Source organism: Schistocerca nitens, chromosome 5 (genome assembly GCF_023898315.1).
Source record: "Schistocerca nitens isolate TAMUIC-IGC-003100 chromosome 5, iqSchNite1.1, whole genome shotgun sequence".
Classification (NCBI taxonomy): Eukaryota; Metazoa; Arthropoda; class Insecta; order Orthoptera; family Acrididae; genus Schistocerca; species Schistocerca nitens.
This window is the reverse complement of record NC_064618.1, coordinates 506467259-506483275: the sequence shown is the minus strand read 5'-3', so window position 1 is coordinate 506483275 and position 16017 is coordinate 506467259. Positions and strand designations below refer to the sequence as shown.

The following is a 16017-nucleotide window of genomic DNA, read 5'->3' as shown; positions in this document are numbered from 1 at the left end:
AGGTCTGAAAGACCCAGCGAGTAGGCTAGTGATATGGGCGCTGAAACTCAGTGAGTTCGATTATGAGGTAATACACAAGCCAGGTGTGAAACATGCCAATGCTGACGCATTGAGCAGGAAAGTGGCAGTATTAGAAGTAACAGTGGTGACTGAAGGTGAGTGAAAAAGGGCACAAGCCGTGGATAGTGATTGCCAATTGTTCAGAAAGCAACCGCAGTTCCTACTACAGCACGGGTTACTTTGCAGGTCGATGAAATGCGGCCTTCGCGTCGTCGTACCAGCAGCGTTAAGATCTGAAGTTTTGCAACAGGCGTATGACCATTTTCTTTCAGGACATGGCGGGAGAAGAGCTACAGATAGGCGGATAGCGGAGAAGTTTTGGTGGAGGACACGACGTCAAGACGTGGACGAGTACGTCAGGAATTGTGTGCAATGCGCACAGTGTGCGGACTTGAGCCATCAGAAGATTCAGCTTCAAAGATTACCAGAGGCAGACAGACCTTTCCAACAAATCGGAGTTGATGTATTAGGCCCATTTAATAGGAGTGCAGCGGGGAATAAGTATGTGTTAATAGTGATTGACCACTTTTCTAGGTATTTAGACATGGTCGCATTATCAGATCAGAAAGCAGGTATGGGGGCACAAGCTTTAGTTAATAATTGGTTACTCAGGTATAGGATACCTCAGTACTTAATCTCGGATCAAGGTACTAATTTCACGTCTGATCTGATGAAGCAACTGTGTAAGTTACTGAAGGTAAAGAAACTATGCACTAGTCCATTCCATATGCAAGCAAACGGACGAACAGAGAGAGTGCATCGCACGATCGCTAAGATGTTGAGTCACTATGTAAATAGTCAACACGTCGACAGTATTGTCGCCGTACGAAAGATGGGCGGAAGATGCCATCACCTTTTGACATGCTTCGTCCAATGCTGGGAGCGGAGGGCGAGCATGTAACGCAGTTTGCGAAAACCATTAAGGAAGTATGGCGGAGAGTTAGACGAGGTAACACGAAAGCGTTGGAAAGACAAGAACTGATGGGAGGTACAACGAGGAAGTTGCCACAGTACAGAGTAGGCCAATGGGTGCTACATGTTAATCCGTATGTTCCAAAAGGGTGAACCAAGAAGTTCACAAACAAGTTCCAGAGACCATACCAGGTAGTGGAAATGACATCACCTGTCAATGTAAAATCACAATTGCCTACCAAGACAACAGTGCTTCACGTTAGTAGAGTTAAGCCGTTCCAGAGGGTAGTAGATCCGTGTATATGTACTTCTCCTTCTGGCAGAAAGCGAAAAGAAGCGCCAGAAGCAGTCAGTAAACCGGGTATTAAGTATAAATTGCATACGAGGGATGTGTAGTTAGCAGTAATTATCATGTGTGTACAGACTAGGGTTATTTTATTGGTATTAAGGGGTAGTGATGGGAGCATTTTCCTTCTCTCTCCATTCTGTAGGTGACGCAGGATGGAGTACAAGTCGATAGTATGAGGCGTAGTCCTCTGGCAGCTGACACAAGCTGGCCAGGTACAGGATACGCCATTGCGAAGTGGGGTGTTGTTCGGGAAACAACCGGATGTGGTCCTCACAAGTCACGAGTGGACGATTCGGCTGGCACTCAACATCCTGCAGGTAAGGAACGAGAAGCAGCAGCTACAGAAGGTGGTATCGAGTGTGTAAACGGTTGGATCTAAGAATGGAATATTACGGGACGTGCAAGAAGAGTACAAGGCTTTGGATAGGCCATGTAAGAAATAAGGGAACAACTGCGCCAAGTCGTGAGCATTATTCCAGGGAGGAGAAAGAGAGTAAAGAGGGATTGGTTGAATGCAGGTGGGAAGTTGCTGCAAACAGTTTTTGGAACAGCAGATAGAAACGATATTGAGGGTTTGAACAATTCTTTAACAGTTATTCATGGCAGGGAGGAAAGCATAGGGAAGTTAGTGGATATACACACAACAGAAAGACGGGGATTAGGTACAGAGTTGTTGAATGTGACACGCGTGGTTCGTGGGATGGTTACAGGGTTACGAGCGTATCTAGAACAAACACAGAAATTATTGAATACGGATCTGGAACAGGTACAAACGCGATTGGATATAGTGGAGAGGAAGCTGGAAATGGCTAAATTGCTGCGGGAACTAGTTAACAGCATTGGTGATGCACGAGTGAGGATGGATGAATTGCAAGAGGCAGTACATCACGCATTGCATGGGCAGGTGAGTGTGACGTTGATGTCACCAGAAAAATTCAGACGGAGTCTGAAGCAGGCAGAGGGAGAGTTTCCAGAGGGGGTAAAGCAAGTAGTGCCGATAATTAGAAGCGAGTATTTCACTTTTTTATCATATGTCTAGGATTAAGGTAACAACGGATCTCGTTAAGATTTATATAGAGATTGGATTTCCAGTAACTAGTGTGGGGAGACAGTATCACTGTTACACAGTGCATCCTTATCCGGTCAGATGGGAGGGCATGGGGAAGGGCATACAGTTCAGGACACAGGAGGTTTTATTAATTTCTAAGGAGGGGTATACTCATGCTACTATGTCGAGTTTAGGATTCAGTAGATGTCTAACGGAGTCAGTTTCCATTTGTCCATCATGGGTTGTTTTCACGGGCAAGGGGTAGGGTAAATTCAGGGTCGAATTTAATTTTTAGGAGGAGGCAGTGTTGCGGCCACATGTAGTAAGTGTTGCTTCACGCAGTGGAGAATGGCAAAACACAGGAACGCCAGCGACCAAGGCGTTGCACACAGCAACCAGGCGGAGGGATGCGCAGGGCTGGGCAGCGACGACAAGGGAGAAATTGTAAAGAAAGTTCAATAAATAATTGTAAAACTCCACACCGTTCCAGTCTTTGGTGCAGCCACTGTGTCTGCTGCTAGCAAGTGGTGAAGAACACGTAACAGTAGTATCAGAACGACTGAAAGGGGGAAAAGGGTGGATGGAAAATGAAATAAACTGTGCAGTCCACGATTTTATGGAAAATGAAAAGCCATGGAGAGGAGCAAAAAGGCTGTATGGAATACCTTCTGAGATAGGTTAAAAACTGCAGACTGTTCTAAAGTAAGCTTAGGAAGAAAACACACATTTTCTAATGAACGGAAAGATTACATAGCAAAAACTGTGCTTTTGTTAGCAAAGACTTTTATGGTATATCTTCAGTGGAGTTGAGAAGATTAATGTATAAATATGCTGAGGCAAATAAAATTCAGCATAATTTTAATAAATCATCCAAAATAGATGGAAAGGATTGGCTCACTGGTTTTCTTATAAAAAAAATCCGTCAGGCAGGTTTCGAAAACCTGAAGCCACCAGTCTCAACTTTTAATACAAATGACGTCAAACTTTTTTCTCGAACTTCACTGATGTAACTAACGTCATAAATTTGATGCCTCTAGAATTTACAATTTTGTTAAAATGGGAATATCAACATTTCAAAAGCCAGAAAAAATTTTAGCACTCGAAGGAGCTAAGCAAGCTTGTTGTTCATTAGTGCCAATGGGGCATATATGCCTCTTATGTTTATTTTTCCTCAGTTCGGGATGACTCCTGACCTACAAGAGGGGGGCCACCAAATTCAATATATGAATGTATCAAGAATGGTTGGATGACCGAGGATCTCGTCCAAAGTAGCTGAAGCATTTTGTTAACTTTGCCAAGTGTCTAAGAATCATACAGACTTTTGATTTTAGACATGTGTCCCTAGAAGCCTACAACTTTTGCAAGGACAATAGAATAGTAATGGTAAAACTACCACCTCACTACTCTCACAGGTTCCAACCTTTGTATGTGGCGTTTTTCCGCAGCTTGACGGCTTCATTTAATCATGAATGTGATAGATACTTTTATGAAGTTTAGCACCCACCAGAAAATAACACCCTTTGATATTTGTCCTGTCTTTAGCAAAGCCTTCATGAGGATTTTCAGCAATACAGGAATTTTCCTTCTAGATCCTACCAACTTTAGTGACTTCATGCTTTTGCACCCAGAAGAAGAGACAGTTTTCAGATCACTAGCTGTTGAGGATGGCACCGCTAAAAATGATGAAAGTAATGAGAGAGTTGTGGTTTGTTCTTCCGAGGCAGCAGCTGGTGTCCTCAATGATGTGGGCAAAGAATTACAAGTTCAGCCTGTAGCAGGCCTACAATTGAAAGATATTCCTCCATTACCAGGCCCTCTTAAATTGAAGAAAAGTGCCACACATCAGCATTCCTCAGTTTTCACTTTGAGTCCTAACAAAGTTAGTTTAGAAAAAGGTGCAGAGAGTGAAACGCAAAATTAAGAAAGAATGAAAACAAGGTGAATTATCTTTAAAAAAAGACAAGTTAAAGCCTCAGAGAAAAAGTAAGTTCAGAAAGTTCACTTAAAAAATAAGACCTCAGCAATCCGGCATAATGAAATGTCGGAACATTTCTCTTGAGTCCTTACTAGATGATGACTTAGACCCACCATTGTACAAACTCTGTAGTGGCTATGAGATGGATGACACTGACCATTTCAGAGAAACTCCTGTTAGAATAAACATTACATTTACGGACAACGATTCCACCTGCCTACTCTGTGGAGAGTTTGGGAAAAACAGGGAGCTGTGGTTTCGATGTGTGATTTGTAGTGGATTGGTTTATTCAGAATGTAGTGGATGTGACACTGCTAAAAAGTGTGTTTGTGACTACTACCTTTCAAATAAGCATTAAATGTGACATGTTGAGTCCATCGTGTTACAATGTTATTTCACCAGTAAAAGGACTGTTGTTTTTTTGCTCTTTGTTGAAACTTTAATAAGTTCTGAAATTTACATTTTTGAATTGTAAATACATTTTTCAGTTGTTTTATTTTTACAGAGCTTTTGCCATTTTATGTGCTATATTGTACTATGCCTTACACTGCATGGTATTACATCACCCCTTGCGGTAATACCTGTAGAAATGTAAACAGATTCAATGTACCAAATATGGAACCATAAACATATAGGCAATCGAATACTTGACAAAATAAGATTTCACCATTCCAGTTCAGTTCATAAAATAAGAAGTATTAAAAAAATGGCTTACGTGCACAATATGTCCCCACTCTTCCCCATAACACAAAACATGTGGACAACAGGAATTTAATCTCAAGTAATATGGAATGGGAGGTTGGGAAAGCCTGTAGTGAGATGATATAGCCAAGGTGGCAGCCATAAGTTCAAGCTAGACCACCGCGGCCGGCGCAGCCATAAGTACCATAGTATGAGATGGACATGGGAGAGGAGGAGGGGGGAGTGAAACCTGTGTGGCTATATTACCAACATGTTGGCCATTTTGGAAGCCACTGTCTGGGACAAAAATTTTGAAATGGAAAGTATGTCATGTGGCATATCAAACAGATAGAGAATTATACAGGAAAAACAATGGTGTCTTTCAAATGAGCATGATTTTGTTCGTTCTTGACTGATGACTGAGGCTTCTTTCTTACAAATGACGTGAAAACTGATAGCATTAATACAACCTAACGCATTGGGACTGTCCTGCAGAGGGTTTTAGCCAACACCACCCAGGTAGACTATATGTTAATGACAATGTGATGTTGAAACTGCTTGTGAAATTCCATGAAAATTGCTCTGTCACAAAGAAATCAAAAGCTACATGGCTAATGATATGGATGAAACAAGAACTGCTACACTGGAATTGTTCGGTAAGGGTCCAGAGCACAATGTTTACTGCATACCAGGAACTTAGGTCAGTCATACGTCAGCAGTGAAAATTTTGATCACACATAAATGGCACCATTGCGAAATGCAAATGCAAATCTCACCAAATCTCCAGATCACTGGGTGAAGTTTGCAGAATGGGTGGCATGCAAGCTGGATGAAATCATCATTTCCCCATATGATATGCTGTTTACAAATGATGCTAATTTCTACGTGAATGGAGAAGTGAAAAACAGAATCACAGATACTGACCAGATGTAAACCCTTGCTGGATGAAACTGTCAAAGGTAGTTGGCACATCAAAATTGATGGTTTTGTTTGGGAAATCATGTTCTCATATTGTTGGCCCCTTCTCCATATAGGATACACCAACAGCAGCCTATTATTTGCAGTTGTTAAAGATGTCCAGCTGTCTTTGTTGTCTGACGATGAGACATTTCCAACTTTCTTCTAGCATGATGGTACACCACCTCATTATGGACTAGTTGTCTGGGCATTCATGGATACCAGTTTCTCCGGAGATGGATAGGTCATGGAGGTCCATTGGAGTGGCAGCCATTTTCTCTGTATTTAAGTCCATTAGATTTCTATGCAGGAAATTGTGTATCCAGTGAAAATCAGAAACATTGCACATCTTATGGAACAGACTGTTGATTCTTGTTCTTGCATTCTGATACATGTGTTGGTTAAAGACCATGAGGAGTGTGTAAGTCAGATAATAACAAACTTCAAATGTACTGGACAATACGTTGAGAACATATTGTAGCCTTTATGTGTTATCACTAACATTTGAATTGTTCTGTAAAAAATGTGATGTAACTCAACACTGAATGAAGCTATGCTTAAGGAACAACACATAAGAAATTTCTGAATTTAAGTGTCATAATGGGAGTTGTACTGAAAATTACTTGTCTTTTTTAATTTAGAGCACATTTTTGTAACTGGCTTTATGGTGAATAGTTTATTATAGTAACAAGAATACTTGTATATTCCATTAGTACAGAGCATATACCTTACAGCAGCAAGAAAGTTTTCTCTTAATAAGAAATAACCACACATATGACAGCAGTGTATATCCAGAATAACTGTTAAAGTTCTCTCTACAACATTTAAATAAAATTTTGAGAATTATATTCCTCAACAAATGTACACTTTTTTCACATTGGAACTTAAGAAGGTGTAGTAAAGATGATAACATAGTAGTTTATTTCTTAGTATAAAAGCATAAAATGAAGTAATACTGGATGTGCAAAGTGGAATTTTAACACAAAATTGGGATTAGGAAGTTAATTATTATTATTATGAATTAACAAGTCAGTCTTCTCATAAAAAAACATTCATTAGTGTATGCTTTCAATCAAGAGAGCAATTCCTTGGCCACCACCAATGCAAGCAGATCCAATTCCATATTTTGCTTTCCTCCTCCTGAAAAGAAAGGTTGGATTGCTTAGGACTGTTTATTTATTAAACACTTTCATGTAGTCATTGGCATCACTTATACACATGTACTTATAACAATAAATTTTAAGGGTAATACAGAAATTTTTACTATATATATTAATATAAATTACAATGATATTAATATAAATTAAAACAGATGGGTCCTATAAAAACACATGTAACAATAATTAAATATAAATGTTTGCTGCAGTGTATTATTCTGCTGGTTTTCGTTCTTGTGCATGAAACAAGTGAGAGTGGATATGAATATTTTCAGTGTTTTAAAACTAAATTTGCAAGTCTCATCATACTCCTCAGATGCTCCCCAGTGCGTTCTTACATCAATTAAAACTTCTTTCCTCTTCAGAGAAATAGTCTGATAACCACAGCATAAGTGAGTTGGGTGTAAGAAAAGGCATAGCAGAGATTCCATAAGAACTCGTTCAAGTTTACTTGGTAAATACGGAACTTGAATTAGCGAAGTTGAGGTAGTTAATATGGCTTTTTTTTTTAATCGAAAGAAAAGCAGAGGAGTTTAGTCAAGATATCATAACAGTGATTGTCACATAGATTAAATTTTTTATCCATTTATTCTGTAGCATTTACTGAACAACCTGGGATATTCTTCAGCTTTTGAATCGAATATTTTAGAGTCTCTAACAGCTGTAGCAACGCTAGTGTCACCTGTGTAAAGTGTGGACTTAAATAACATAGTACTGAGCATTCACATAAGCTAGTAAAACCAAAGGTCAATTCACAGAATCTTGTGGGACATTACATGATGATGAAAATGAAGTTGGAAACATCTTAATTTTGACCTAAAAAGTGTATTATGAGCTCATCCTTAAGTAAAATAAAATTTTATGCTGCTCTGAACTGGTCACAGGACACCACAATATACATTCTAGTAGGAACAAATCTTTAATAACTCATGTGATTTTGTGCATATAACATGCTCTTCTGCAAGTACATTTGTCAAGTAGTTCTTAGAAAATACTGCCTCGGCCGGAGAGAGATTTTCCATCAGATAGCAACTTCCCTTTCATTTCTGTACGTAGCTTCCTCAATCTAGCACCCATCCTCTTTTGCACATGTCCACAACACTCCAGTTTTGTTACCAAGATATGACCATGTTTTGCACCCATCCTCTTTTGCACATGTCCACAACACTCCAGTTTTGTTACCACGGTATCGCCATGTAAATTAATTCTTTTTATTAACATATTTAAAAAGAAGTGTTGTGTTAAATTATTAATCATATATGAGCGTAATGTTTTGTTTAGCTCTGTTTTTTTTTATTTTGAAACACAACACTCGCACTTTTACTCTTAAGTGTTTTTAGAAGCTCCTTGGTCAAGTGACTTCTTGTGTAAACAGTGCCTCCAGATTCATAAATAAATCTAAGTAGTTGAAAACCAAACTCGCCGCTTTTTGTCAGCACCTGATCTTTATTGAGAATAAATAAGTTTTTTTTCTCAACAAAATACAATAGGTTATGGGTCCCAGTTACGTGTATGAAAACGTGTGCAAAAAGTGACAGACACAGTTTTCTTTTAACTGGTATTTGAGTGTGTGTTTTTAGTTTTAGGGTTGAAAAGGATCTGGTAAAACATATCAAGCCGTTGAATAGTGAAACTGATTAGCCAACGTGGAAGAGAAAAATACGAGAGCTAATTGGGTAATTTCCAAGAATGATTGCCTATCGAAATCGCGGGGTCCAAACGATAAATATCGAACGTGCGATCCTAAAACGATCAATTGTTTGTGATAGTCTGTTTTATCTGTTTTCCGTCGTACCCTTATTGCTCTAAGTTACATACCTCCGCGAATTAATGGCAAAAAGGCAATTGTTCCCGTAGCGTACACATCACATGGACTTTCACATGACGACAACACCGACGATGCGTGAGGTAAGTCATCCCCTTTGTAATTACACGTATTTTTGTAACAGTCTTCTTTTGTCATTGCTGTAGTGACCACTGTAAGCACACTCATAACGCCGCCACCAGAGGCGCGTAATCGATTTAAGATCGCACGGTCGACATTTATCTTTTGGACCCCGCGACTTCGATAGGCAATCATTTTTGAAAATTACAGCTAATTGATTATTTTGAAGGAGCTTTAGACGTAATTGATGACAAGTCTGTAAAACCTGAGCCACTGTCTGAAGATGCTAATGATGCAGCAATAAAGGATCATAAAGACAAGACAGATTTTTATCGTAAAGCGAACAGTTATGCCAAGTCGATGCAATTACAGACACTGTGTATAAGAACATCATGGACAAAGAAACGGCTCATGAAGCATGGGAGGCATTGAAGCAAAGTTTCGAAGCATCATCAGAGGACCAGCTGTTCAAGATTTTTTCAGATTACTTCGCATTTTATTGGACTCAGGGAGAAGACATCTCCACACAACGGGCTTAAGCAAAGGGAGAATCTGTGCTACCTGATCTGATATTGGTATGTAAAGTTTTACATATTCTACCTGCAAGTCCGATTCCTTTACATCGAGTTGGGTGTTTTAACGAAAGATGATAAGAAAACGTTTGCTGGATTAAAGGAACAATTGTGCATGTTTGAAAGAAATTTCACAGATAGTAGCGACAAAATCGAACAAGAGGCATTAGTAGTCAAATCAGGTGTACAAAATAAAATAAAAACTAACAAATTCGAAGTTAAAGGGAAATGTAACTATTGCAAACAACTGGGCCACTGGATCAAATATTGTAAGAAGAGGATTGCTGATGGAAGACCATCTAAAAATACAACTGTGCAGAAAAACATGGACAAAACTGTCTTTAACGAATGTAGCATTGTTTACTATTTGTGGCGAGGCTTGTTCATTAGAAGTGGATGTATACAATTGGTGGACTGACAATGGTGCAAAAAAACATACGACAAATAGTCCTGATAATTTTGTCAGCTTTGAAGTATTCAACAATCCCTGCTGTACAAAGGCCGCTGGATAGGAGTCTCTAGAAGCAAAGGGAATAGGATCACTTCGGATTTTGTCAAAAGTTGGCAGCACATGTGAAGACCTGACCATGAATGATGTCTGGTATGTACCAAAAATTTCCAAAAACCGTATTTCTGTTTTAGCTGACCAAGATCGTAACAAAAATAGTATATTTCAGTCAATTACTACATATTGCTATTTGACTATTGGTGGTTGAGTGCGACTGTGTGGAAATCGTAAAGTTGGTGGCACTTTATATAAAGCAGAAACTAAGCCCTTAGTGCCAGAGAAGGGTGCAACTGTGAATCTTTCAGTGGTAGATAGAGTTTATGTACTTTAACTGTATCATGAGAGATGGGGTCATCAAGGCAAGCGTCATGTTAAAACAAGACTCAAAAAGGATTTTAGCATTGACGTTAAAGGAAGAGGCAACCATGCAAATTTGGGAAAGCGCATCGTCTACCATTTGGAATTAGAGAAAAGTCAACAAGGCCTGCTGAGTTGATGTCAGCTGATGTGTGTGGACCTTTTCATGAGTAATTCCAGAAGAAATGTTACCTCGTTTTGTTCAAAGACAATTACATCAAGTTTCGCTATGGTTATTTTGCTGCAGAAAAATCAGAGTTGAGTATAATTCTCGAAGATTTTCTCCCATGTACAAAGGCATTAGGGTACTCTGTTAAAGAGATGCTAAGTGACAATGGCAAGGAGTTTGATAACAAAGAGGTTAGATCCATCTTAAATTCAGTTGGTATACTCCTGAGCAAAACGGTATTTGTGAGCTGTCTAATAGGACAGTTGTTGAGATGGCCTGGACACTTAAGTATTCAAATCCAGATGTCACTTATCCAGAACAGATATGGGCAGAACTGGTTAACACAGCAATTTACATCTTTAATAGGACAGGGTAGTCATCTGTAGAAGGTGTCAGTCCTTATGAGTTGTGGGAATATTGGCTCAACATGTTATGCACACATTCCAAGTGAAAAACGAAGGAAAATGGACAAGAAAACTGTGAAAAGACTTCTCATTGGTTATGATGGTGATGAACTCTTCAGGATTTGGATAAAAGAAAGTAATCCAATTGTGCTGCCCAGAGATGTGCAATTTGAAGAAAAACCAGGATGCTGTGCTGAACAAGTTACACTACCATTTCAAGATGTTGAAAAGACCATTGCAGGTCCAGATTATATTAAAAATCAATCAGCGAGGGAGGAAAATACACACTCAGAAGATAGTTTGGATCATGAAACCAGATCAGACACAGAATCTGATGATGACATTCTGGAAACTTGCAAAGAGGAAATAGGAGTGAAGTTAAGAGATCGTTCATCATAAAAGAGACCAAAATACCTCAATTGATTATGCAATGATAACAGAAGATTTCTTTGTCCCAACTGAGGTCCCTGAAACCAATGAGGATGCACTTAGACATGAAGAGAGCATCATATGGAAGGAAGCAATGGACAGAGAAATGGAATCTCTGATCGAAAATGAAACCTGGGAGTTTGAAGACTTATCGAAGAGTGCCAAGGCAATACCATATAAGTGGTGTTTCGACTGAAAACAAATGAAGAGGGTCAGATCGAAAAAATTTAAGGCTCAACTGGTTACCAAGGGTTTCAGTCAACAAGAAGATGTAAATTGCAGTCAAAATTTTGAGTCCAGTTGCAAAAATGACAACGATTCGGTCTATTCTGAGTGTTGCTGCAACTAAAAGAATGTATCTCGGACAGTTTGATGTGTCAACGGCCTTCCTGTATGGAAAACTTAAGGAAATCTGTTATATGGCACAACCAATAGGTTATGAAGATGGTACGAACACAATTTGCAGGTTGGAGAAAAGTCTGCGGGGTTTAAAACAAACACTAAGTTGCTGGAACAAACGATTCAGAGAATTTGTGGTCAGTCTAGATTTCAGAGTAAGCCAAGCAGATCCATGCTTGTACATTCAAAATAAAAATGGCAAAGAAGTTCTGGTAATTTTGTGTGTCGACAGCAGGTTGATATCTGCCACTGACACAAATGATTTGAGCATTTTCTTTCAACAATTACAAAAGGAGTTTAAGATCACAACGGCACCTGCAAATTGTTATTTAGGTCTGCAGATTGAACATGGCAACGATTGCTGTATGAAGATTCACCAGAAGGCTTATGCACAACAAACTTTAAAATGTTTCAATTTTTCAGAGTGTAAAGCAGTTTCTACCCCAGTGTTGAAAGTTATAGATGTTTCACAGTCAGGGAAAGATGCTACGGTAGAACAGTCTTTTCCATATAGAGAAGCAGTTGGAGCATTAATGTATCTGATGGTTTGCACAAGACCAGACCTAGCCTTCAGTGTAAGTGTTCTCTCAAGATCTCTCAAGAATCACACCAAAGAAGAGTTATTAAATGTAAAAAGGGTTTTTGGTTATGTATCAGGAACGACTGAATATTGAATCACATACAAATCAAGAGGAAAGAGCACAACTCTGGAATGCTACAGTGATGTAGATTGTTAAGGCTGCTCAAAAACAGGCAGATCAACATCTGGAGTAGTCATCAACTACACTAGAGGGGCGATGTCATTGCTAAGTCAGCGACAAACCATGGTAGCAACATCTACAACTGAAGCTGAACTAGTTGAAACTCTCAAGGAGATTATTTGATTAACCCGTCAAAAAATCAGAGAAACAACAAGACTATCTGTAATTCCAGTTCTTTGAATTGACGATTCAGCAGTAGTGATGTTAGTAGAGAATCCAGAATTTCATCGCCGAACCAAACATATAGCCATTAAGCATTTCTTTAATCGTGAAAAACTTTTTGAAGGAAGAATTACGGTTCATCAAATCCCATGTGGAGAGCCGGTAGTGGACATCATGACCAAAGCTCTACTGAAGACACATATGAAGATATAGTGTAATCAAATGGTACTGTTGTAAAAGTAAGTTTTGTTTTGTTTTGTGGGTTTGCTTGTTTATTGATTTCTACTTAACATGGAAAAGTGTTAAAGTAAATTCTTTTTATTAACGTTTTTAAAAAGAAGTTTTGTGTTAAATTATTAATCAACATCACATATGAGCATAATGTTTTGTTTACCTATGTTTTTTTATTTTGACTCACAACACTAGCACTTTTACTCTTAGGTTTTTTTAGAAGCTCTTTGGTCAAGGACTTCTTGCGTAAACAGTGCCTCCAGATTCAAAAATAAATCTAAGTATTTGAAAACCAAACTCACTGCTTTTTGTCAGCACCTGATCCTTATTGAGAATAAATAAGTTTTTTTTCTCAATAAAATACAAGACACCACAAACATTGAACTCATTAATTTTATTGAAAGCTTTAGAGTCCCCATCGCCTAGGTACTTAGTATATCTAACGTTATAAATGGGCACCGACCTCTGAAAAATTTTTAGAGCTCCTCCACTGTAACAATCATAATTCTTAGAACACTGATGTTCAATATGTCCTTCACTGTTACCAAGACAGGTGTGGCAGTACTTAGATAAGCACTCAACATCAACAACTTCTCCAGTCTCCAGAGAAGTAGCACTTACAACACCATTCAAGGAATTTTGTCCTCGACGTTGCCGTGTCCCATCGAGTGCAATAGGAATTTCCCTGGTTCCATTAATATTTACAGTTTCTTCTACTGCACGTTTCATAGATGCTTTAGACACAACCGTCAAGGCACCTAAAAGTATGTTTATGTACTTGCTGAACCTACTGGGAGGAAGAGGAAGGTCCATCAAACCACAAAACGTTTGAGCAGCCTTTTTTACTTTTCCTATTGCACCCATTGCGTACACTAACTTCAAGTTCACATCGTATGCATTATGCACAATGTTTGAAGTCATTTTCGGGGTAGATTTATTGTAGAATCTACACAAAACAACTAATTTTGATTCTAAACTCTCCGTGCTACTTTGTTGTTCAGTTATTTCCAGGCAGCCTACAGCATCACATTGTTTACATTTCGCCAATTCCTTTATCAAAGAAGTTAAGATGCTCACATCAACAACAACAAATCACCAGAAACAGCGTCATTGTTAACACAAAAATTTGAATCACCAGGAGGCATCCATGTGGGAGTTTCTTCCCTGAAGAACTGATACATACGTTACTTTCAACAGTGTGGCTTGCTTTGTTTGTAAACTGGTTACCATAGAATTTCCTTTTATTTAATTTCTTGATGTGTGTCATAGTTCGTATTTATTGCACACTAAAGGATATGTACTTCCACAAATATATGCAGCACTTGGACAACAAACATTCACTAACATGTGAACAAACTGGTTCAGCGAAACAAAAGTAAATATTAGCAAAGATAATCATTTATAGCCACTAGAAACCTGCACTGTCATCAACATATACAATGTATCATACTATAATTGCTGGAAACAGAATGTTCACAGTTCTTTTCGAAATAATACTGGTTTCTGTAACAGAAATAAAGAGGGCGTGGCGGCATATGTGACCATAACATTAAAATTTGGTATATATAGGTCATTTTTCATTTGAAACCTTGTAATGTATATATCAATGTAAAAGGAAAGACTATAGAATTTAATAAAGTCATAAAAAAATTTCGATTTTTCCACAATTTATAATTATATCCTTAATTAAAGATAATTTACAGCTAATCTGAATATTCATCAAAATGTTTACCTGAGCTCATGTACAATATGTGTGGTGATTCTAGCCCCTGATGCTGCAAGTGGATGACCTAGAGCAATAGCACCTCCGTTGACATTAAGTTTCTCAATATCTAGTTTCAGTTCTTCCTGGCAGGCCATTACCTGGGCACCAAATGCTTCATTGATCTGTAAGTCAGTAAGAACAGTTATTTTTCTGTAGTTAAGTAAATAGGCAGTTTGATGGTTTGAAAGTGCATGTAATTATTACTTGGTAGAGACAGTGCACAGGTTATATGCAATAATTTGATACAAAGAACATAGTTAACATTTTTCCCTCGAAATCTACTCACATCAACCAGGTCAATATCCGCTAAAGATTTTCCGGAAACCTTCAACAGATTTTGTATTGCAGGTGCAGGACCAATACCCATTATGCTGGGATCAACTCCAGCAACAGAGTAACCAACTAGGCGGGCAAGAGGTTGGTAATTGTATTCCTTGCAAGCTTCTTCACTGGCAATTATCACAGCTCCAGCACCATCACATATACCCTGTTAATAGATATAGGAAAGTTAATAAAAATATAAGTATCATCTTAATAAAATATATATTTAAATCAACAAGTAACAGAGAAACAAGAAGATCAGTAACACTTGATGATGACTGTGTTCTCTTGTATATTTCAGAGTTGCTTCTGCACCAGGAGTATCACATAAAGTAAATTTATGAGAAGAGGCCCATACATTTAGGTCAGGCATAAAAATAAATTACTGTTTATTCATTCATTAAATCTTTGTAGATAAATATTGAAAACAGTGAAAAATTTGAAACATATATAGTATTTTTGTTATCTTTTGTTAATGTTGGATTTCACCTGATACTACAAAAAAGAAGAAGGGGAGACTAGTGTTTAATGTTTCATTTATGATAAAGTCATTACAAATGGCAAACAACCTCAGATTAGATTCAATTCAATTCAATTTATTAGAGTCCTTGTAGTACATCATCAAAATGACATAGGACTTGTCAATAAACATTAGAATTTAAAATACATTACATGAAAATTTATAATTGAATTTACTTGTCACTTAGACATTACAATTTTAATAGAACTATAAGAACATTAACATAAAAATATACAAGTAGGATAACAACATACAAAAAAAAAAAAAAAAAAAAAAGCTAGTGATTCTCACATCAAAGATTATTTCCATTCTTATATTAACACTGTTTCACACTTTCATAGAAACAGTAAGTATTTAAATGTGAGCAATTACACATATTCATTATGTCAGGGAAA

The 16017-nt window shown here is 38.0% G+C and overlaps 1 protein-coding gene across 4 annotated transcripts in view; it reads right to left on the bottom strand.

The window, feature by feature from the left end:
• Window positions 1-16017, bottom strand: part of LOC126259336 (3-ketoacyl-CoA thiolase, mitochondrial-like) — a 96673-nt gene that overhangs the window by 36520 nt on the left and 44136 nt on the right. Inside the window, exons 6-8 of one of the 4 annotated variants that reach the window (XR_007546501.1) lie at window positions 15068-15268; window positions 14749-14903; window positions 6848-7122 (exon numbers count right to left, since the gene is read on the bottom strand). The exons of 1 other annotated variant lie outside the window; for it this stretch is intronic. Coding sequence is in view for 1 of the 3 variants with exons in the window: in XM_049956042.1 (XP_049811999.1) it covers window positions 7038-7122; window positions 14749-14903; window positions 15068-15268 (441 nt within the window). In the remaining 2 variants the exon portion in view is untranslated. Of the gene's footprint in view, window positions 1-4757; window positions 7123-14748; window positions 14904-15067; window positions 15269-16017 lie in introns of those variants that run through there. 2 more of the 4 variants (XR_007546502.1, XM_049956042.1) reach the window with 2 other exon arrangements.